The 24,104-nt window shown below is 40.8% G+C and overlaps 1 protein-coding gene across 1 annotated transcript in view; it reads right to left on the bottom strand.

Moving 5' to 3' along the window:
• Positions 1 to 14,647, bottom strand: part of Tgfbr2 (transforming growth factor beta receptor 2) — an 87,405-nt gene extending 72,758 nt beyond the window's left edge. The window contains exon 1 of the mRNA XM_090351795.1: positions 14,273 to 14,647. Coding sequence (XP_090207921.1) covers positions 14,273 to 14,366 — 94 coding nt within the window. The 5' untranslated portion in view covers positions 14,367 to 14,647. The remainder of the gene's footprint in view (positions 1 to 14,272) is intronic.
• Between the last annotated feature and the right edge of the window lie 9,457 nt (positions 14,648 to 24,104).

Genomic DNA, 24,104 nt, shown 5'->3' with positions numbered 1-24,104 from the left:
TCAGGAGTGCTGATGACGAGAGGGCAAGGAGTTGACCATTTGCAGAGCCAATGGGAAGAGTCTTACAAATGACAGAAAATAAGAGTGCAGGTTCAATTGTAGAAGCATCATTCAAGAGTAAAGATGAAACCAACTAATTAAGCAGCTCATGAAACAACCCTTCTGTGGTCAATAAATTTCTGATTAAGAGGTTCTTTGTATTAAAATGTTAGTTATTCTGATGAATAAGTTGAGATTTGATGAAGCAGGAAACAATGTAAGATGGAGATTGAAATACCAATTCTTTCTGCTATCTCTACATAGTTTAAATGTCAGAGAGGATGGAAGTGAGGGGAGAACCAGTGGCTCACATCTGTAATCCCTTCTTATTCATGAGGTTGACAACTTGAAGGATTATGACTCAAAGCCAGACCAAGCAGTGACAATATATCTCAAATTAACCAGTGAAAGTGCAGAATGGAGGCATGGCTCAAGTAGTAGATGCCAACTGAATAAGCAAGCCAAGTAAGTGAAGGGGGGGGGGCAGAGACAGACAGAGACAGACCGACAGAGAGAGAGACCGAGAGAGAAACAGAGAGACAGAGATAGGGAGATAGACAGAGATGGATAGAATGATAATTTAGAAAAATCAGAAAGAAGTTGTGAGAAAGAAAAGTTGCCTCATCCTTGAGTACATACAAAACCAGTTAGTGCAAAAGCCCCTTGTGGCATTCTCTGAGCAATTTCAAAAAATGATCAAGGATTCAAGAAAAATCCTTACTGTGTTTCAGCCAAATAAGTTTCTCAAGATAAAAGAGGAGGGTTAGAAAAAATGTATCAACAAGTAGAACCATTTCCTCAAAAGCCTGTCACTAATTCATGAATTTATTAGGCATACACTTTGTAGAGAGCAATGGAATTTAAGATATGCCATGGTATAATAACTCCAGAATGAATTAAAGCCTGCATGTGTCAAAGCAGTCTGTGATTAAAAGCCTAATGAGTAGGCATGATTAATGCTGTGTTTCAGAGAAATAGATCCTTGGGTCTATAGTTCATGGTCAAGGAATGGAGTCATTTAGTGGATGAAAAGCCTATGTAGGATGCCTTAAAGAAACCAATTTAGTTAAAAAACAACTCTACTCTTAGCTTGTAGGTCATATGCACTTACAACAGGCCTCAAGACCATAAAAGAGTAAAAAGTCTTAAAATGCTAAGTGCAAGCCAGCAGCCCATGCCCGTAATCCTGGTTCTCAGAAGGCTAAAGATCTGAGGATCACAGTTTGGGAAGTCAATAGGATTCTCCAACTCATCACAGAAAAAAAAAAAAAAAAAAAAAAAAAAACCTGGAAGTGGCATTGTGACTCAAGTGGTAGAGCACTAGCCTCAGTCACAAAGAAGCTCAGGGACAGGGCCCACAGCCCTGAGACCAAGACCAAAAGCAAAGTACAACTGACCCTAGACCAATTCTTCAAGACTAATGAGACGGACCACTCACTACAGATATATCACTACCGACTCCTACTTGAGAATAGGACTCCTGAGTGGCTACAGGCATGAGCTACTGGTACCTTGCTACTATACTGCTATTACCATGATGTTTCTCAAGTGGCAGCAAGTACAAAATCCCCTGGAGATCTAGTTCCTGTGCAATAAGTCTGGGAATGGCTCAAGATTCTGCACTTCCAATAACTTCACAGGGATCTCAGTACTCCTGGACCACAGAACGGATGGTATTAGAGATGCATAGTTGGTATAATTAGATAACAGAAAATCATCATCTTCAGGGGTGAGAGAGGCTACAGGAGAAGAGAGAATAGTGAGACCACAGGCCTATGCTGCCATCTTTGCTTTCTGGTCTTGGCCAATGAGAAGAAATAGCCGAAGATAAAAAAAGACAATGCAGGGGCCGGGAGTGTGGCCTAGTGGTAGGGTGCTTGCCTAGCATGCATGAAGACCTGGGTTCGAGTCCTCGGTACCACATACATAAGAAAAAAAAGCCGGAAGTGGTGCTGAGGCTCGAGTGGTAGAGTTCTAGCCTTAAGAAAGACCAAGGACAATGCTCAGGCCCTGAGCTCAAGCCCAGGACTGGCAAAAAAAAAAAAAAAGACAATGCAAATGATGATAAGAGACTTCATTCTAATAATAGCAACTATATAAATGAACTCAGAAAGGCCAGGGAAAGTGGATACAGTTAAGAAATTATTAAGTAACAATGTAATTTAAAGGGATCTCAAATAGTAAATACAAAATGTATCAAGATAGGTTTTGCTTTTCATGTATTTATAAAAGGCAAATAATATCACACTGTGAATTTTAAGGACAAAAATATAGACATAATGTATAGTAAGAAGGTGGCCATTCAAAACCAACATTGAAAGATCCCTACACTGTGCTAACAAGTATCGTCAAACTGCACTGAAATGCACTCATGAGCCTTAGTAGCGCCTTCTGGGCCCAAAACCACAGTCTGAAAACTGCCAATCTGTAACAAATTCTGCCTTTCCTCAGAATATTTTAATAGCCATGGAGAAATCTTTGAATGGCAACAGAACACTAATTATATCCAGACAAGATTCCTTTTTGTCCTCCCCAAAAATAAAAAGTCCTATGGGTTTGACTTCTTATAGACATGGCAAAATCCTTCATAATTTTCTACCTTAGAAAAAAAATCTTCACAGACATTTTTACCCATTGAGACGTAGAGGAGCATGAAAACACTGTAATTACCCAAAGAGAAATGACATGACCACCAAACCCAACAGACCTTTCCTTCAGACAGTGGGAGCAAATTCCAGCTGACATAAACAAGCCAGTTAGGCTATCTCCTTAGACACCTGGAGTAGGACAGTTTCAAAATAGCTATCATTTCTTTTTCCTTTGTTCAAATAATATGATACCAAAATCCAAGTAAATATTAGTGAAATTTATATGTGCTGGCTTGTAGTTTTTGATTTTGGTTAGTTTTGATTAGCTTTTTGTTTGGTTGGTGTTTTTTGTTTGTTTGCTTGCTTGTTGCCAGTTGTGGGCTTGAACTCAGGCCCTGGGCACTGTCCCTGAGCTTCTTTTTTTTTGCTTAAGGCTAGCACTCTACCACTTAAGTCACAGTTTTTTCTATTTATGTGATACTGAGTAATCAAATCCAGGGCTTCACGCATGCTAAGCACTCTACCGCTAAGTCACATTCCCAGACCATGAACATATTTCCTATGCCAACTTCAATGATTTCCTCTACTAATATAAAGAACAGTAAATGTCTCAGATAAGAAGTTAAAAAATATCTCATCCTGTGCTATTTTTTCACTATGATGAAAGGAAGATCTTTAGGGGCCCAAACTTCACCCCTAAAGCCTTGCTTCTTGGCACTGTGGGATTCATTCTCCTCTTGATGTTTCCTGAGCAGATCTCAAAGGAAGGATCAGCCTTGGGTTACCTTTTATTCAAGATCAAGGTCATATGATAATTACATGTTTACAACTTTATTTTCTACTTGGCAAGGCGTTCCAACACAAGAAAATGATGATAGGTTTAGCTAAACCTAGGAGAGGCAGACATTTGTCTGTCTTTTAAAGAGGGAAGAAGGAGAAGGAATTGTTAAATATATTTCCTAAGCTGGCAAGCAGACATTACCATTTGGTATAAATTTGAGTCTTATGGATGGTGAAACCTGTAAATTTCAGGGTCACTCAAAATTAAGAATTAAAAAGTTAGTGCTGGGAGCATGGCCTAGTGGTAGCGTGCTTGTTTACCATGCACAAAGCCCTGGGTTTAATTCCTCAGGACTACATACACAGAGAAAGCTGGAAGTAGTAGCTCAAGTGACAGAGCACTATCCTTGAGAAAGCCCAAGGACAGTGCCCAAGCCCTGAGTTCAAGTTCCAGGACTGGCAAAAAAAAAAAAAGAATAAAAATTTAGGTGTGAAAGTTACAATTCAGTTAAGAACATGAATGTGGCATTATATTAGTTACAATTTTGTATTTTATTTTGACTAGTCTTGGGGCTTAAACTTACTGTCTCATGCTTACTCAGTGTGCATGCATAGCTGATATTCTACCACTAACTTATACCTCCACCCCTGGTTTGTGCTGGCTATTTTATAGATGGAATCTCTCTGAACTTTTCTGCTCAAGCTTCAAAATACCATCTTCCATATCACATCTACCTAAATTGCTAGGATTATAGGCATGAGACAATAACACTAGCACCCAACTATTAATAGCAAATTTAAAAGTCACAAATACCACAAATATAAAATTAATTGAAAAAATTGTTACCATTTAGTTGCTTGACACCTCACTGAAATAATTTTCTTTTTTTGTTTGAATGCTTTTAAACCACCTTTCCTGATGGGTTTGTAATATTCTCTGTTTAAAAAAAAACCAAACAGAAAAATAATCCAGAAAAATAAAAATAATTCTAGAACAATCAGATTATGAATTTAACCTTGAATAATGTTACAACGTACTTTCCTACTACATACTTATTATAGATAATGTCATGTAAATATTTTGGATTGCTTCCAAATTTAGGAAACTTCCTCAAAGTCATCTATGAGCTTTATGGCTAAGTGTATTTCAAGGTTCAAATATTGTTTGATTTATTTGAGGGCAGTTGTTAAGCACAAAGACAGGGTCAGGAAATAGGTCTATACAAGGCAAGAGCTGAGAATAATGGGTTCTAAACACTTCATGGTAAATCTAACTGGGCCCAACAAGAATATTTCCAATGTACTGGATGTGTCCTTGAGCTCCTTTCAAATGTAGTGCCTAGAGTAACTAGTGAACCTCCTTGATGATATAGCTACTCCAGGATTCAGATGGAATGTATCACCTCTTTTTTTTTTTTTTTTGCCAGTCCTGGGCTTAAGCTCAGGGCCTGAGCACTGTCCTTGGATTTTTCTCAAGGCTAGAGCTCTACCACTTGAGCCTCAGCACCACTTCTGGCTTTTTCTATGTATGTGGTACCAAGGAATCGAACCCGGGTCTTCGTGCATGCTAGGCAAGCACTCTACCACTAGGCCAAACTCCTGGCCCCTGTATCACCTCTTTTCTTTTTCCCCTGGAGGTCCCAAGTCAGGCATGATGTCTTGCTCCCTGGTGATTAAGCCACACAGTACTTTAGTTCACCAAGGATGTTAAGTAGGACCATACAGGAAAAATCTAAAGCATGAGAAAAATGTTGGATAATATAATTTCTTTTAATATCTAGAGTCTTCTAGGACCATGCCACAATGAATAACTGATTTATGTCTCAGTAGAGATAACAATTAGAGATTTAGAGCCTTAAGCCAAACCATCCTGATTCAAATCAAAGCCACATCTTTTACTAACTGAGGAGCCACATTTACAAATTCCTCAGTGTCAACTATACAACTTGTGGAAGATGGGGGTTGGGAGGGAAAATACTGGGAGAACATGAGAGAAGAGACCCTTTTTACAAAGAAATGTACTCATTACTTGTCCTATATAACAGTAACCCCTCTGTATATCTCTTTGTAATAAAAATAAATTTAAAAACTAAACCTTCCCTTGGGGAAAAAAAGTTCTAAGTCTCTGCAAGATCTATTTTGAGCCTTAGAAAACCTACATTCGGCCAGGTGCCAGTAATCCTAGTTATTCAGAAGGCTGAGATCTGAAGATTACAGTTCAAACCCAGCCCAGGTAGAAGTCTGTGAAATTCTTAATCTCTAATCACCCACAAAAGTGAAACTGGCTCAAAGGGCTGCAGTCTCAGCCTTGAGCAAAAATTCTCAGTGACAGTACCCAGGCTCTGAGTTCAAGAACCATAAAGAACAAAACAAAAATCAACAACAACAAAAAATATCTTGGAGTCTGGGCTCTGGTGGCTCCTGCCTTTAATCCTAACTCCTCAGCCTGCTGAGTAAAGATTGGTGTTCAAAGCCAGCCCAGGGGTGAGGGGAGAGGTCTGTGAGGCACTAATTTCCAATTACCTAGCCAAAAATTGGAAATGAAAGTATGATTCAAGTGGCACAACATGAAGCCATGAGCAAACAAACAAAGTAAGAGTGTGAGGTGCTGAGTTCAAGCCCCAGTACTAGCACCAAAAAAACCCCAACATGATCAACCCTTCCCCCAGAAAGAAAAAAATAAATTAAAACCACTACATGGAAAAATTGTCTAAATAATACACATGAAGAGCTCACTCAGGAGGATCTCATTGTGACTATTGGGAACTCTGAGTGAAACTAAAGGACCTAAGATCAATGGCATTTCTCTACGTGGAAAAGCCTAAGATCAATTCCATTTGTCTATGTGGAGTTTGGGAGTGCTGGCTAGTCCTCTACAAAGCAGCAATGAGCCCTTCCCCACCTCCCCCAAAGTCAGTAAGTCCTCTGTAATGATTCACTTCTTTAATAGATAAACAGCTGGTATAGTTTACGCAGAGAATGAACACCCAGCCCTCTATTTTCCTTCAAAGGTACTGTGTGTTCAGCCAAATGCATAGCTCTCCAAAATGCATAGCTTCTACAGTCTCAGGCCTTGTATGGCATGGGAAGGTCTTTTACTACTCTAAACTGTCCTAACATCCCTGCTTCTTAAAAGAGGCTTGAGAAGGTCATGGACTGCTTGAACAAAATATTTATAGTAGTGAAAACAAACATTCAGATCAGCTTCACCTTGCCCCAGTGGTCTCCATACACAGAAGAAATGAAACTATTCACTGAGAAATCTAAAATCTGTCTAAGTGAAACTTAATTCTTAAGCCCAATGGATAGCGCTGTAAATCCCCCCAAGAAAGTACCAGTTATTAAACACTGAATTGTCCAAACCATCTCCCTGATTACTGTGTTCTTTACTCCACGGGAAATATAGCACAATCACCAGAAGCTAGGGTTCTACTTAGCTCTTCCCCAGCTAACATGATGTTAAAGCACTCCTAACTTTGGAAGGCTCAGGCCAAGAAAAAAATGTAGACTTGATGAACAAACTGAAGAATGCAAACTACAAAACGAAGCTTATGAACTGCTCAATTAAAAAGTATTCTTCCTTCAATCTTACTGACAAATACCAATTCCTACTTTTTGGGTGACATAATTGAATTTTAGAATTCTGATGGCATTCTAAGCCTGCTCTTAGAAATGGTTGGGTGGGGTGGTCTATGTATCTGAGCCACAGCTGACTTTTCCATTTCCAATCTGCATCAGAAACACCAAGGTGGAGATGTAAAGACATTCGCAAATGGTCTCCTCTTCTCTCTCTCACACACACACACATACACACACACATACATATACTTTCACACATACTCTCTCTAACACACACATACATATACGCACACATTCTCTCTGACACACATACACATACACACATATACACACATACACACTCACATACACACATACAAATACTCTCACATATACTCTCTCTCTAACACACACATACACTCTCATTTACACATTCACACACACACACACACACACACACACACACACACACACACACAGAGCAGTCCTCTGGCCACTCATCAGGGAGAAGGTATCAACTCAAGGCCCTGAGTAGATCTGTGTATCCTAGTAGACTGTAGGAAAGTTTGTGTTTCCAGAAACCAACAAATGCTTTAGAAAAGCAGACAAGAGACTTAGGGGTTCTAGAAATGCTTTTACTGCAGAGTTATTGCCACAGCAGAGTACCCACAGAGGCCACAAACAGAAGCTCTTTTTGCCCATAAACCTGTTATAGAGATGAAAATATTTGGAGGAAAATATTCCATCAGAAAAAAAAGAGAGAAAGACCAGGTGCTGGTTGCTCTCTAATCCTAGCTACTCAAGGAGCTGAGATATGAGGATCTCTGTTCAAATACAGCCAGTCCAGACAAATCCTTGAGACTCTTATTAACAACAATAAAAACAGCGTGGAGCTGTGACTTAAGTAACAGGGCACCATGTCTGAGTGGGGAGAAAAGCTAAAAACAGGGCCTAGGCCCTGAGTTCAAGCTAGCAATGATTTTTTTTAAAAAAAAGAAAAACAAGAAGGAAAGAAAGAGGAGTAGAGCTCCAAACCTTGACCTTCTCTAGACAGGATCTCTCCAGGAGCAGTCACTTGTCCTGCAGCCAATTCCATTTTACTAATCTTACAGTTTCAACCCTAGAACGAAGCACACACAGAAACACTAGGCACCTGTAAGATCTAAGGCTGGAAACTATGAGACCGAGGGCACAGTTGCCCCAAGTGGGTACCAAGATGATGGTGACCAGGAATAGATGGGCACATTCATGATGAAAAGGGAAATAGAACCCTCCTCACTCACATGGTGCAAAACGGCTGGGCCATAAGACTCAGATTCCTTCTTCCTCTCCCTCTCCCTCCACTCCTGTCTCTGTCTCCTCTGTCTCTGTCTCTCTCTCCAAACTGTCTCCTTTAAGGCAATGGATCATATCTTTATTCTTGTTCCTACCAGTAAATATTTAAGCCCAGTGTATATACTGCTTGTCCCACAAGCTTCTGACCTGGAGGTTTATAATATACTTTGAAGATGATGCCTATTCAATACTGTCATGGCTCCTACCACCACAATGCTACTACCAGACAGGGAAATGCAGAGTCCTGTGAAAAAACTCTGTCCTATCTTAATTTTCTGTGCTACAAAGATTATCTGGAAGAGGCGAATCACAAAGCAAAGAAAATCCAGTCATATGGAACTCCGAATTGAAATATGAGTTCAGCCAAATGCTAGGTCAAGACTAGAAAGGACACACACACACACACACACACACACACACACACACACACACACACATCTCAACTGACCAGAGTTGGTTCTGGAAGTAGATTTCATTTCCTCATTTGGAAATTAAAGATCAAGACATATCTTCTAGGTTTTTTCTGATGGTTAAATCAAGTGATTCTCTTTTTTTCCCCTCTCAACTCCTTGAGGTGAACCCTCAAGTCTTGTTGCCTTCTAAACCTTCTCTCCACATATACCACCAAGAAGTTAAGGCTCTCTAGCCCTAGTCAGAAGCAACAGATAGCTGGGGAACTGAGAAAGTGGGTGGGGAGGGAAGCTCATGCAGAATTGCACTGTGAGCATTTGAGCTTGTAGGACATTTCTCTTGAAAGTCAGAGCTGAATCCTAAAGCAGATTCAGAGAGGTAGCTATGTGGCCCACACTAACAAAGTGGTAGAATTACCCATTTATCTGGAACTTGGCTTGCTGTGTCATGCCACAGCCAGGAAGTATGCTTTCCTGTCTCTGATTTTAAAACTTTTGGTGGCTTGTACTAGATTCAAATTGCAATGCAGCAGACATTGGCTGCTATGGGACAACACTTCTTTTAGGCTAACTGTACTACACAACTCAAAAACAGAAACTAAAATCCTAAATTTAGGATCATTTAATGAAAGTCGTCCTTTCATAATCTTCTCAAAAAAAGAAAAAGAGAACTCCTTATTTACTGGGTCAGTATCTTGGTTAAAAACTTGTAAAAATATTTTGTATTGGCTTCGAAATACTAATTTAAATTATATTTGTGGCGAAGGGGAGAAAACAAGATGATTGGGAGGGCGCGAGGGTGGTAAATGGGGACAAAAACATGAGAAGGGATATCAATGTGTGAAAAGTAATGTATCCACTACCTGACAAATGCAACTGTAACCTCTCTATACGTTACCCCAACAACAACAAAAACAATAACAAAAATGTATTTATTTGTGTGTGTGTGTGTGTGTGTGTGTGTGTGTATGTGTGTGTGAAGTAGAGAGAGGAGAGAGAGAGGGGGGGGGAGAAAGAGAGTACTGGGGCTTGAATTTAGGGCCTAGGTGCTGTTGCTTAGCTTTCTCACTCAAGGCTTGTGCTCTGCTACAAGTCACAGCTCCATTTTAGCTTGTGTGCATGCATGCGTGCATGCATGCACGCGCATGTGTGAATGTGTGTGTGTGTGTGTGTGTGTGTGTGTGTGTGTGGTTAACTAGAGACTTTCCTGCCAAGGCTAGCTTAGAATCTAAATTCTAAGATCCAAGCCTCCTGAGCAGCCACAATTACAGACATGAGATAACAGGACCTACTCTTTTAAAACTTATTAGCTGCTTATAAGAAATCACAATTTTTTTTTCTGTTTATCATAAGAGCACAAGAAACAATTAGCAAAAAAATCCATCAAATTCTTACATTTGATTCGAAGTAAAACTATTCTAACTGCAAGATTTTGCCACTCAGCCAAACATCCAATGACCAGTGATAGTTTGCTAGTTTGACCCTGCACCCAGCTCTCACAGATCGAGTAGGAGGAAGTGGAGGCCCAGGCCAGAATTTGCCGGTTGAGATATAAAATGGCACCATGAGGGAGATCCTGGGTCAGGGCACTGATTAGCACACTTTCCTAGCTTTGAAAAGCTTCAGGGTCTAGTGGGAAGGGTGCCATATAAAAAGATCACTTTGTACTTGTTGAGCCCAAAGAGAACTGTACTCAAGAGAGGACCCTTATAGCTCAACCAAGGGTTTCAAAGAGATTTCCCAACCAGGGTCATCTTTAATACTTCAATCAAATTACATTATGTGTGTATGTAGCCCATTCCAATGAAACCCACTTACATAATAATAAAAAAAATCTAGTGATTAGGTAGTGGTGGCTCATGCCTATATTCCTAACTACTGAGGAGGCTGAACTCTGAGGTTTGAGGTTCTAATCCAACTCAGAAAGGAAGATCAAGCCCAGAAAGGAAGATTCTTATCTCAAATTAACCAACAAAAAACCAGAAGGGAAGCTGTGCATTAAGTGGTAAAAGACTAGTTTTGAGTGATAAAACCAAGCAAGAGTATGAGGCCCTGGGTATAAGTGCTAGTACCAACACACACACACACACACACACACAATGAAACTGAAAAACAAAGTATAAAAATGAAAGCGCACACGTTAGGTCATCAAAGATGAGCAAAGGAAACATCAAGTAGCAGGAGCTAAGAAAAGAACAAGCACACTGCTCACAGCTTGTTTACACAAGGCATGAGAAAGGACTTGGGGCAGGCAGGCCTTGAAGGGATGTGCAGTGGAAACCAGGCACTGAGACTACTTTAGGCTTGACTTAATAAATACTAATAACCAAAGCTGTAATGATTGAGTACTTAATAATAATTGTATATACTATGTAAAACACCCGAAAAGAACCCTTTTAACCCTTGGCATAAACCCCCATTTTTGAGGTAGAAAGAAAAGAAATAACATAGGCAGTAAGTGAGAAGTGGAAGCCCCCATATTCAAATCTTAGGTCTTGTACCCTAGGTTCTTCTACCTTTAACCTATGGCCACAGTAATGATTGATTGGAGCCTTAAGTTTACCAATATAGTTACAGTGTGAAGAAGCTCAAAGGCAATTGTTTGGCAGAGGTAGAAAAGAAAGAATTAAAAAAGAAAAGTACGAATTACTCCATGCAAAATATACTCAGGCATACTAAGAATGAAATAGGTACTGAGAAGGAAATATTTGAGATGTATAACAGAAATGAGCTTGGGAACATGGGAGGAAAAAACCAACAACAAGAAGCCAAGCTATTCAATAATATTCCAAGTGCAAGCATTAAAGCATGTACTCTTTTCTTTGCCTGTAAGGCACTTCCATGTGCTGAATTTAAGGAAGGTCAGGAGCAGATCTGTCATACTTGTTTGGGTGGTGTCTCTGGGCCTTAGCATTCTACTTGAAACAAAATAATATATGGAGAAGGAAGGATAAGAATGGGGGCCTTCTATACTGGCATTAGCAAGAGTCTACCCCTGTTTTCAAAAAAAAAAAAAAAAGGAAACATAGAGTTTAATCTAAACTTAAAGAAAAATGTAAGGGTTGGCAATGTATCCCTGAAATACAATTCTTGCTTCACATGATTAAGACTTCAAGGCTCCATCCATAGCACTGAAACAAACAAACAACAACAAAAAGAAGTACATAATTTGCTAGGGATGATGGTACAGATCTATAATCCCAGCAGTTGGGAAGCTGAAACAGGAGGTTCAAAAGTTCAAGAGCACTGGTCTGGAGGTAAAAATGTATCCTATGTAAGGGGCTGGGGTGAGGGGAAAAGCTAGTAGGACTTTTGATTCTGAGACCCTGATAGAGACAAAGAAAACATGTCCTCCTTCAAGTGATTATTTTTTAAATCTTTAATCTGTATGACATTGTTACCAGTGTTTAGTCCTCAACAAGAATCATTCATATGTATCTGTATTTTTCAATGCTTTTTCCCCCAAAAGAATTAATTCTTAATTTTGAGCATTCTGGGGCAAAGTCAAAATTATTAAATGTTTAAAATATATTCCTTTGTGACTTTTATTCTTATACCAATATTCTTTGTACATCTGCCAAGCTTTTAGAGAGAAGTAAGGCTTCTGATTTTTATTTTTTAATGACTTAGGTTAAAATAAATAGTTTTATTCCTTCATATCTCATTTTGCAGTAAAGTATTTAGAAAACTGTTTTCATAATCTACCAATTATATTAGAGCAATTCTGGTACTATTTATTTACATAGAACATTAAAATGCACGTGGAATTGGATTGTTAATCTTTATTGTTGCTGTTTTCCTCCTTTAATCGTTGTTGAAATCTTAACCCCAATCAAGTAAATATTCCAAACTGATTCTTTAGTTCGACTATTTTGAAAAACTTCAACTCCATAAAAATATGAAATCTGTTAGTCTTACAAAACTAAAATCCAAATTAAAAACCTCCACACTTTTAACCTAATTGCTTAAAAGCATATGTAGAGATGATTCATAGACTACTGAGTCTGAAATTTGCAAATCATAAATCTGACCACTGTAAGCACTTCACTAACAAAACCAGGGCCTGTGAATTTCTTTCTTTCTTGATCTGAACCAAGTTTTTTTGTCAAGTTCTTGACACTTTATAGCAGAAATAGTGTTTCTTCCATTGTCCAATATGAACCAAAAGTTTTATGTACACAGAAAATCAAGGGTGTCATATGACATTCAATATTTATTAGGTTTTTTTTTGTAAAGAAACCAGTATTGAAGAGAGAGTAAAAGCAGAGAAGGCTGGACATTCCAGTTCTGCAAAGTAGGAAAAACAGTAAAGAATGAAACACGGAGACTTTCTTAACTTCTAGATCTCAAAAACCAGGTCAGGAGTTTGGCAGAGTTTTTCCTCACCCCACTGAAGACCACCATTTCTACGCCACTTTTAATGTCATGAGCAATGTTTTACTAAGTATCCAATGCACCTCGTATGTTCTGTGGTATTATGGAAACCCTCCAGTGCCCGATTGTCAAGACTCAGCTCCCCAATTTTGACACAGGACATCTGCAAGTGACCAGAAAAAAAAAAAAAAGGCAAGGAGGGGTCTGAATAGAATCACCAACTTCTCCGAACCATATCATTTCACAGATGAGGAAACTGAGCCTCCCACCCCAAAAGTGTTGCAACTTGGAACTTGTCCAAATCTCCCATAGCCCAGACCCCAGCTGCAGATACTCAAGAGATGTGCACTCCAGCTGCAGAACTTCTAAGCTTTCGGAAAAGTCGTTAAGAACTCAGTACCTCCCTCCCCCCCCACCCCCCTTAAAACCCTTGGGGGCTAGGATCAGGTGGGCAGCTCAGTGAAGATTTTTAACCCTTTAGTTTCTCCCCATCGACAATGACAGAGAAACTGCAAACTACTGAAGACAGTGGCTGCCAGGCTGCAGGGGACATCTCCAGGGTCCCAGCAAATGAGGCACTGGCTAAAGACATCTCATGGCTCCGGGCCCCCTCCCTCATCCCCGCACGCACGCAGGCCACGCGACAGAAAGGTCACCACTATACTTGGCCAATCTCCTCTAGGCTTTTTCCTTGAAACTCGTTTCCAGTCAACCCAGGCAGGCCGACAATCCGGCCTAGAGGAACGTGCGCTCAGGGCTGGGTGATGATGGGTCTGTGGCTGGAAAAACGGGAGAGCAGAGGCAGATTGGCCCTGTCGCCAGGGGCGCCTGGGGCCCCAGGTGTGCACGGCTGGGGCGCAGCTGGGGAGGGGGGGAGGGGGGACGGCTGCCTTCGGATGGCCAACTTCTCAAACTTCCCTTTCCGGGCTGCGGCCGACACCCGCCTTTCCTGCTCGCACAAAGGGGCCCAGAGGCGCCCCAAGCCCCCAGCAAGGGAACCTTCTCCTTTTCAAGAAAAACTTCCCTCCGGGCCGCCCCAGTTCTGGGTGCCCTGGGACAACCGAGACACTTTCTCGTCCCAGCCCGCGTCCACTCCCCGGGGCCGACTGTCAAGCCGCGCAGTCCGGGCAGGGACCCACCGTACTCCTTCTGCGTCCGCCCAGCCCGGCCCGAGACACACACACTCACCCGGTTTCGGAATGTGGGGTGGGATGGTGCTGGCGATACGCGTCCACAGGACGAGGTGCAGTGGCCACAGGCCCCGGAGCAGCCCCCGACCCATGGCAGCTCCCGCTGTGAGGCATAGACCAGCCTGGCTCTCTGCGCCGCGCCCTCTTGGGACCCCCAGCGCTTAGCGCGCCAGCCAGCGGTGCGGGCCAGATGTGGCTCCCTCTGGCCTGGTGACGAGGGGGGCCTGGAGGCCGGCAGAGGCTCCCCTCTCCCCGCCCCGGCCCCCGGCGGCCAAAGGGGAGCTGCTCTGGAGGCTGGCGGCGTCCCGAGCGTGTGCACGCGCGGGGGTGTCGTCGGTCCCGGCGCGCGAGTGACTCACTCAACTTCACCCAGCTCTGAGGCGGAGGGGAGTGGTTGGTGGTGGTGGTGGTGAGGAGGGGTGGAGGGGGGGAGACAGGAAACTCCTCGCCAACAGCTGGGCAGAACTTCTAGCTGCAAGGCTTCCAGCCCTCCGCCTCTCCCAGCTGCCAATCACGTCCCCTAGACCAGCCCTTCCCCAGGGCTGTGCAAGCTCTGGGCCACACTCCCTGCCCTCCCACGCCACTCAAAACTTTTCCTTCGCTCCAAATACTTCCCAAAGAGTTGAATGCATGCGTGCTTGCCTTTCTACAAGGAACTGACACGCAAAAGTCTTCACTTTCTACAGCACTCCAGGGTGCATCTCCTCCCACCACACCTTCTTTAGGTCATCTCTAGATACTTTGATGCCACAAGTTGAGACCCAGGAGTGGATCCTGAAATTTAGTGAGTCGTGAGCATTTGTTTTTGTTGTTGTTGTCTGGGTTTTTTTGTTTCCTTTTTTTTGTTGTTAAGTACAGTTTCATTAAACTTTTGTTTCAGTTCAGAGTAGCTGCAGACTTGGTTACATTGTAAAAATGGTTTTCTGACTGTAGGTCCAAGAGCAGAGATTTTTTTTTTCTTGGATTTTATGAGGCATTCCTATCCCCTAGGATTTTTATTAAAATGCTGGGATCCGTACATGGGAGTGGCAGCTATGTAGTGCCTCCCACTAGAACTGCTTCTGCCTGGGAGTGAAATAAGCAGCCAACATAGCCTGAGTGGGATGGGTGTTACTTTCATAATATACCGTGTAAAGTAGAGATTGTCAAAATAAAAGTATCTTTGGAGCCCGCTAAATGCTTGCATTGCATTCCAATAATGCAGATGAGAAAAAAGAATGTGTAGCCTCTTTGACAGCTTTAGAAACAGGTTCACTACAAGCATTCAAATTTCCCTGTTCGCTTGAGCAGCTAAGTTTGCCCAAGATAAACCTAGTGTATCTATGTGGATTGGATAATGAATTACTTCTAGCTCTCTAAGATGCCCACTGTGCCTAACCCTCTGGTCCAAGAGCTTCCAGAAGTTTCTTCACACAATGGATTTCTCTACCTAAGGCCAAGTAGGTTCAGGCTGGGATCAAGGAGCAGGGGGAAATAAAGACACACACGGTTTCTCCAGTCCCTACTGTTCTTATCTTCCTGGCAATCTAAGACTTCATTTCCTTGCTCTTGGAACTCTAAGTCTTGATCCAACTAGCACCAAAGACCACCTCTGGATATGTCATGAGAAACAGCCACATCTCCCTGCTTAGGATGCAGGAAATGAAAGGGACATTTGGAAGGTTGGCCTTCTTTGGTGCCCAACAATAACCTCATTATAGCTGCAGCCACTTTAGTGAGGAAGACATCTGAATTCAAAATCCTCTTCTCAAGCTGGGTGCCAGTACTTTGTGCCAGTAATCCTAACTACTTGAGAGGCTGAGATCTGAGGATCACAGTTCAAAGCAAGCTCAGTCAAGAAAGCCTGTAAGATTCCTGTCTCCTATTAACTTATCACCAAATAGCCAAAAGTAGAGCTGTGGCTCACATGGTACAGCGCTAACTTTGAATGGAAAAGGCTAAGAGACAGTATCAGGTTCTAAGTTGAAGCCCCAGCTCCATCACTGGTAGGCCAGCATGCACACATGCACAGGCGCCTCCCCCCTGTCCCACATACACCTCCTGCCCTTCTACCTTTGACACTGCTATTTCTTAATCATTTCTTGCTAAGACGCATAACTTCTTCCATGAAGGCTCTTCTGAGTCCCTTTTGCAAAATGCAAACTCTGCTGGGACACCAGCCATCTGATTCAAATCACATAATGGCTTCCTACTCTTCCAGAGATGAAGAGAAGACAGGAAGCAAATCTTTGCACATGCCTGAATCTCCACCTTTATTAGCTGTACCCCGCCTGCCTGAACCTTTTGCTCATCCCATACACACATGGCGTACCTCCAGCACACACCATCCTGCTGTGTCCTCTTCCTTTTCTGTGCTTTCTGACTCCCATCTCCATGCTTCCCTGACCTTCCTGAGCAGAAACATACACATGGCAGCTCTACAGTTATTTCATTTTTCTTCTTAGCTCCCATTCAGCTCTAAATTTCCTTAACGCATTGCATTCTGGTTTCCCTGGATTTTTGTTTATAAATCCCAGTGTCTAGCGTATCAGGCAAAGGTGTTTAGTAAGTTATGATGAACCAATGAATGGAAGAGATAATACCCAAATGCCAGAGACAAGAACAGATTAGATTTTAGCAGATGATGTCAACACTTCCTTTTCCTATAAATGGCTTTCTTCCTCTTTTCTTGCTCCTGTCCCCCAAATTTACCCAAGTTCCTCTAGACAAGATAGATGGACTTTCTTCCTCCCCTTAACACTAGAGGCAAATAAAATCTAGACAATTCCAAAGACAGTAGTTATAGTAAAAGCATGCTTCACATTGTTAAAGACATTTGATTCCATAGTAAAAGATTTAATTGGTGGTCTTTTTATCATCTTCCATATTACAAATTTTAATTTTGTTTCTCATCCACTTTTCTGGTTTAATCCTTAGCTGTGAGACTGAAGGTCTTAGTTAAACATTGTTAAATGCAATTGAGCCTTTCAAATATCATCAGAAGAAATCACAGAGATATAAACTGAAGAATATTACAAAATAAACATCATAAGATTTGTCAACATTTACTTTAAATTTAAAATAAAGTTTTCCCTTCTTTGGAAGGAAAGAAGGGAACAGTTAGTCTGATAAGTTGGGTGAAGACATTATTTTTACATATCATTGTATATTTGGTTAATTGCCAGTATACTCACATGACAATAAACATATGCACACATGGAAACACTTACAAAATATAAGCAAGTGTAAAAGCTTATTTTAACTATTTACAGACAGGAAGGTAACGTATTAAACTTCATCACGTTAAAAAACAAAAATCAAACAAAGGTAAACAATTTGACCATTTTTATTTTGGAGGTTTTACAATTTCTACATACACACAGAATTCAACTGAATCAAAGTATTAGTGATTTAAAGCCTACAATTTTCACTATGAGGGCCAAGCAATTTGCTCCACTCAACTTTTTTTTATTCTTTTTTTTATTGTAATTAGTAAAAGGGTTACATGATATTTGCCAGATAGAAGGTGCATTAATTCACATACATTGATACCCTTTCACATGTCTTGGTACCCATTACCCTCCCCCCCCACACCCCCCATCCGTCTTGGTTTTCCCCCCTTCCTTATCAAATTTCAAATAACCAAATACAAATAAATTCAATATATCAGATAACAAAGTGAGATACTATACCAATATGAGATAACCAAGGGACAGCAAAGGAGATGAGAGACAACATAGTATTTTTTATTCTTTTAATGCCAGTAGTGTCTTGAATTCAAAGCCCGGCCAAATGTCTTTTAGATTTTTTTTTCATTCATGATTGGCACTCTACCACGGCTCCACTTTCTACTTTCTGATGATGAACTGGAAATAAGAATCTCATAGACTTTTCTGACCTGTTTTTCTTTGAGAAGTAATCTTCGGCTTCAGCTTCCTAAGTAGCTAGGTTTACAGGCATGTGACACCACAGCCTGATTTTCCTTAACTTTTTAAAACATGCTACTGTGGAGGATACTGGCCATTAAAGCACTAGAATTTTTTACTCAGGAAACTGAATTCTCAGCTCTTGTCCCTTGGTCAACTTTCCTTCTGTTGGGCAGCAAAGGAATAATCCGTGAGACCATAGTTGATCTGTGAGCTTCCTTCCTTGGGGATGGAGCTATCACCAATGTTGGCTTCTCCAGTACACTGTGCTCTCTCCTCCCCCAGGGATCAGGGGGCACTGAGCAGAGCTGCAGTGCTGTTTGACTCATTTTGACAGGAAGCATTTGAGGTTATTCATGTGGTCTTCAGAATTCTACTCCACTCATTGTAAAGTCCTTAAAATCACAGGACATCTCCTTTCCAACTTAGGTGCCTACTGTGCCCTGTAGATACTATACACCCAGGGTATGTTGTTTCTCTTCTATGGAAAAAATGAAAATATCTGATTTGCTAATCTAATCCTCTATTTGGAATCGTTCCTGCATAGCAACAGAATCTGCAATTAAACTACATGTTTATAAAAGTTAATCGATTTTGAAAACAACTTAAAAATATAAGATACATGTATGAATCATAGGTAGAAACAGATATGAAATATAGATAAATCAAAGGCAAAAATGTAAAGGGATCTTTAACCTTGAAGCCAAAGTACAGTGATTATTGGTTAGGCATAGTGGGGAGAGATGACAAGAAGGATGGGGGTCTAAGAGAGTCCATGGCAAAAAGCCAAGTGCTAGCCAGGTGTCAGTGGCTCATGATTGTAATCCTAGCTACTTAGGAGAATGAGATCTGAGGATCATGGTTCAAAGGCAGCCTGGGTAGGAAGGTCCATCAATCACCAAAAAGCCCAGAGTGGATCTGTGTCTCGATGGGTAGAATGCTAGCCTTGAATGGACAAAACTAAAGGAGCATGCTCAGGTCTTGAGCTCAAACCTGATTACTAGATCACATTCTCAGAGGGTATAAGGAGTCTCCCCTCCTATACACTGGCCTAGTAAGTTCAGTATTCTGGAGTGACATTGACATGATCAAAGCCTCCCCCTCAGTTATTGCTACTTCCTCACCACTTAGTCAGTCATCAAACCATTGCATACACCTCTTCACTGGAAAGTTCTTTTGTTAGCTCATGCTTAGTCTTTGATGAGCTCAACCTTTGGTATTTTCTACGCAGGAGCTCATCTGGCTTCTCTATCCGCTTAAGGCCTAGATCATCTGATAGTCTCTCTTTTTTGACTTTGAGGCAGCTACCAGATTCCTGTTGTCAAACTCCTATGGTCTAACCCTCAGTGGGACCATACTTGTCCCTTTGGATCTTTCCTCTTCTTTCCTTTCCATTCCTCTCCTTCTCTCCTTTCTCTCTCCCTCCTTCGTTCCTTCCTTCTCTCCTTCGTTCCTTCCTTCACCTTTTTCTTTCCTTCATTTGTGTACATATTGAGGATTGAACTCTTGTGCCTGGACCCTGTCCCTTAGCTTCTCACTCAAGGCTAGTGCTCGACCAGTTAAGCCACAGCTCTACTTTCCCTTTGGTAGTTAACAAGAGAAGAGTCTCTTTGGGCTTTCATGTGAGAAAGCTCAGCCTCCTGAGTAGCTAGGATTACAGGTGTGAGCCACTGGAATAAGCTGGCCATTTGGATCTTTAAAAATAGAAATAAGGTTAAGTGAGGCTTTAAGTGAGGCCTTTTAATCCAATGAGACTGATATCCTAAGATACTTGGGCACTGGAAAAAGTCCTCATGAAGAAATAGATGTTCTGGGCACTGGTGGCTCATGTTGTTACTTCTAGCTACTTAGGAACCTGAGGTCTGATGAACACAGTTATAAGCCATCCTGGGCAGAAAAGTCTGAGACTCTTATCACCATTGAGCTAGCAAAAACCCAGAAGTAGAGCTGTGGTTCAAGTGGTAGAGTGCCAAGCTGGAGTAGAAAAGCCAACAATAGATCCCGAGTTCAAGTCCTATACTGTCATTAAAGAAGATTCAAGTGGAGGGGTAGCATTACAGAGAAGAAAACTTTAGCTATGTCTTAATCTTGGACTTTCAGAACTCAGGACTGTGAGAAAATAAATTTGTCATATTTAATGTACTCAGCCTGGGTAGTTTGTTATAGGACAAATACATCCCATTTCAGACCTGTTTATGCATTTGCTCCTTCTTAATATCTCTACAGACTTGTTACTCTCCTCTTACTGGTAAATGCTGATTCAAAATAGCAATTGGATTCTTTACCCTTTCTCTAACTTCTCCAGGAGCATGCACCCTTTTCTGGGTGCATTTCTTTTCAAATATATGATAATTTCCAAATCAAATGAACAACCTTTGATTTCTGTTGTAAGCTATGACTAATTCAGTTGCCTACTTGATTGTCTTCATACATGTGACATTCATATCACATATTATTATAGAAAAATTAGCCACAGTTATTCTCTATCTTACCCTGTAGAACTAGCCAGGTATTGGATTTTATCTAGTTGTTTTCATTTTTCTTTTCTTATGCTGGTCCTGAGGCATGAGTTCAAGGCTGAAGGATTGTTGCTAACCTTTTTCTTTTTCTTTTCCTTCAAGGCTAGTATTCTACCAGTTGAGCCACACCTTCACTTCTAGCTTTTTAGTAGCTAATTAAAAGTGCCACAGACTCTTCTGCCTTGTCTGGCTTTGACTCATGATCCTCAGATCTCAATCTCCAGAGTAGCTAGAATTATAGGCATGAGCCACAGGTTTCTGGCTTACTTACTTTCTAAGTATTTCTTGAATCTGCTCTTTTGTCACTTCAAGTGCTGACATTTTCTTTGGTCCATCTAGTTCTGTTTCCTTGTCTTTTGAATCTCTGGACTTACCTTATTCTCTTATACCATCCATTCCCTTGCCAAGGACATAAGAATCGTAATTTCTAAAATTGCTTTATGAGTTCCCATCAAGTTCAGGATAAAAATCTATCTGCTATTTATCCACATTTTTCTTTATCCAATATTTGATTCCCTGTTATTATCCCCCAACTGTTAAATGCTGAAGACATAAGGTATCAGAAAATAGAAATCCTTTCTTAATTCAAGGGCATCAGGTTACCTTTGTGGTCTGAAGTGAGACGTAGATCAACAACTCATTTTGATAAATATGATGCTGCGATGCTGCTATTGTTGTTATGAGAAAGAGAAGGCCCAGGGGAAGGCATGCATCAAAGGGACTGCCCAGGTAAAAGCCAGAGGAGACATACTCTCCTCAAGTGAATACAAGATGGGCAGAGTTGGAATAGGTAAGGAAGTTAGAGATGTCAGAGTGCTTGGAATAGAGATTCAAAAGGATTTTGGTTGAATTATTGTCCCGATTCTCTCACTCTGAATCCATGTTCCTTGCCTTGTGACTATGTGACTATGCAGTTACTTCCACTAGAGGCCAAGGACATTTCTTGACCTTTCCACTTCAGGTTTGCTCAGTAGTGTTGGCAACATGAAGAAAGTTAGGGAATGGTGCTTTTACAGGGATGGGCTTGCCCACGAGCTGTTCAAATTTGACAATGAATAAAACAGGCCTTGTTAGCTTGTTTGTCCAAGGGAGATGAGAGGCAGTAGGAATACCCCTCAAACGTCCATCAGCCAATCCAAAGTCAAGACCAGTGATCCATAAATATGTAAGAAACAATAAATATAGTTTAAATCACTTAGTTCTGGGGTGGTTTGTCCACCAGAATTTTTAAAAGGCAATGTCTAAGAAACAGAGGTGTGAAGAGTGAGGAATTATGGGTAAGTAAGGCTAAGTAAGACATTGAGGTAAACATCCTTAGAACCTGGCTGGGTACATCATAAAGAAAAGCTCATCTTTATCCAAGGTTACATATGTTCTCAACATTTGGTCACCAAGGTGTTAAAAGAAATCTGGTAGCACTGGTAGGAAAAGGATTTCTTCTACCTAATACGAAATAAAGTGCTTAAGAAGAACCATTCTAGTCAGGTGCAGTAACTGACACACACCTTGGAGTGGACGTAAGAGGATCACAAGTTTGAGGCCAGCCTGGGTTACATAATGAGACCTTGCATTAAAACTCACACCAACCAACCAAAACCAAAAAGCGCCACCGGCTTCTCACTCTTCCTATTGCTTGCCTTTAAACATAATATTGTGTGTGTATAAAATGATTGAAGATGTGGAAATAACTCTTCAACAATAAAAAGGAAAGTCTCGTGTCTCAGCATAGAACAACTTCTTACCAGCATTATATCACAATTTGTGAGTTTGTGAGTTGGCCATTGTTGGCCATTGTTTCTTCCTGCACATGTTTATAGGTTGGTGTTAATTCTGTGCATGGGATGGAGCTTGGTTTTTGGTCTTTCTCTTTCATATGTGCATTGTAACTTGCTACTGTCAACAGAATATAGCAGACATGTTATCATGCCACTGGCCTGAAAGAGAGATTTCTTTTCTCAGAAACCAATGACCGAGAAAGAATTCCAAATGCCTAAGATCACCACTTGAGGAAAGCCATGCCAGTCATGGAGAGGTCAGAATGCTGACCCAGCCAGCAGTGATTCCATGTTTCTATCCAAGCTCTAGACAGGTGAGTGAGGCTATCCTCTCGAATATTCCAACTCCAGCAAATACCAGAAGGAGCAGAAATGGCAAGGCGATCCCCATTCAGATTGCAGAAATATGAGAAATAACTAATTCATATCGAATAAGCTGTTATTTCCATCCTAATTCATTTCTACCAGACACAGAGAAATCCACTGATAAAAGTGAATGTGGCATGCCAGTCACTGTAGGCCAAACACAGTCACATCGTTTAGAAATTAAGAACCAAATGGTTTTGCCAATTAAATCTTGTGAATTATACAACTGTACGCACTTTTGCATTTCTATGTATTCAAAGTGTTTTTTTTTAATTTCTGTATTTCTGTTTTGTATATAAGTATATCTGATTTAGGCAGGATAAGTGGGAGGACACAAAGGGTAAAAAAAAGGGTGAACTAATACAGCAGTGGAACTTACTAGACACTGTGTTGAAAATAAAATCATATAACTGGCAGGAAACACGGGCAAAGGTGACATAGTTCAAAAAGCAATGTATTCATTAACGGTAACTCCTCTGCACATCACCTTTACAATATCAAGTTTTAAAATGTTCCATGTTGTAAGCCTGTAAGTGTCTTAAGTTTGGTGAGTTTATTTTAGCCTTGTCTCATTTTTTCTTTTTTTTCTCATATATGTTTTATTGTAATTAATTGAAGGGTTATACTATATTCACCAGATAGAAGGTGCATTACTTACATACATTGATACCCTTTCTCATGTCTTGACCCCCATTTCCCTCCCCCCACCCCCGCCCCTCATCTTGTTTTCCTCCCTTCCCTATCCAACTTCAAATAACCAAATGTGCATATATTTAATATATCAGATAACCAGGTGAAATATTGTAACAATATGAGATAACCAAGAAACAAAGATAACATAGTACATTAAAAACAACAATCACTCATTATATGGCTTTTGTTTCTATATCCTGGAGGTCCTTTCATTTAGTATCATTCTATCTTGTCTCATTTTTCTACAATATACTTATTTTTTTATACTGGATCTTGAACTGAGGTCCTTACATTTTCATATACCATTTTTATTCATAGCTTTTATTCTATCAACTGAGCCACAACTCTACTTCTGGATTTTTGCTGTTTAATTAGATACAAGTCTCTTAGATTTGTCTACCCAGGCTAAATAACTCAATTCTCATATTTCAACCACTTGAATAGCTAGGATTATAGATGTGAGCCACAGGCACCTAAGAACACTATAAGAAATGTTAATACTCAAGAATGTTCAGGGATAACTTGAGATTTGTTTTTAACAAGTGCATGTGAGCACAAAAAGTCACTGAAAA

Source organism: Megascapheus bottae, chromosome 18, assembly GCF_031878675.1.
Source record: "Megascapheus bottae isolate mThoBot1 chromosome 18, mThoBot2.hap1, whole genome shotgun sequence".
Lineage (NCBI taxonomy): Eukaryota > Metazoa > Chordata > Mammalia > Rodentia > Geomyidae > Megascapheus > Megascapheus bottae.
The sequence above is the reverse complement of the archived record's forward strand: the minus strand, read 5'-3'. Positions and strand labels throughout refer to the sequence as shown.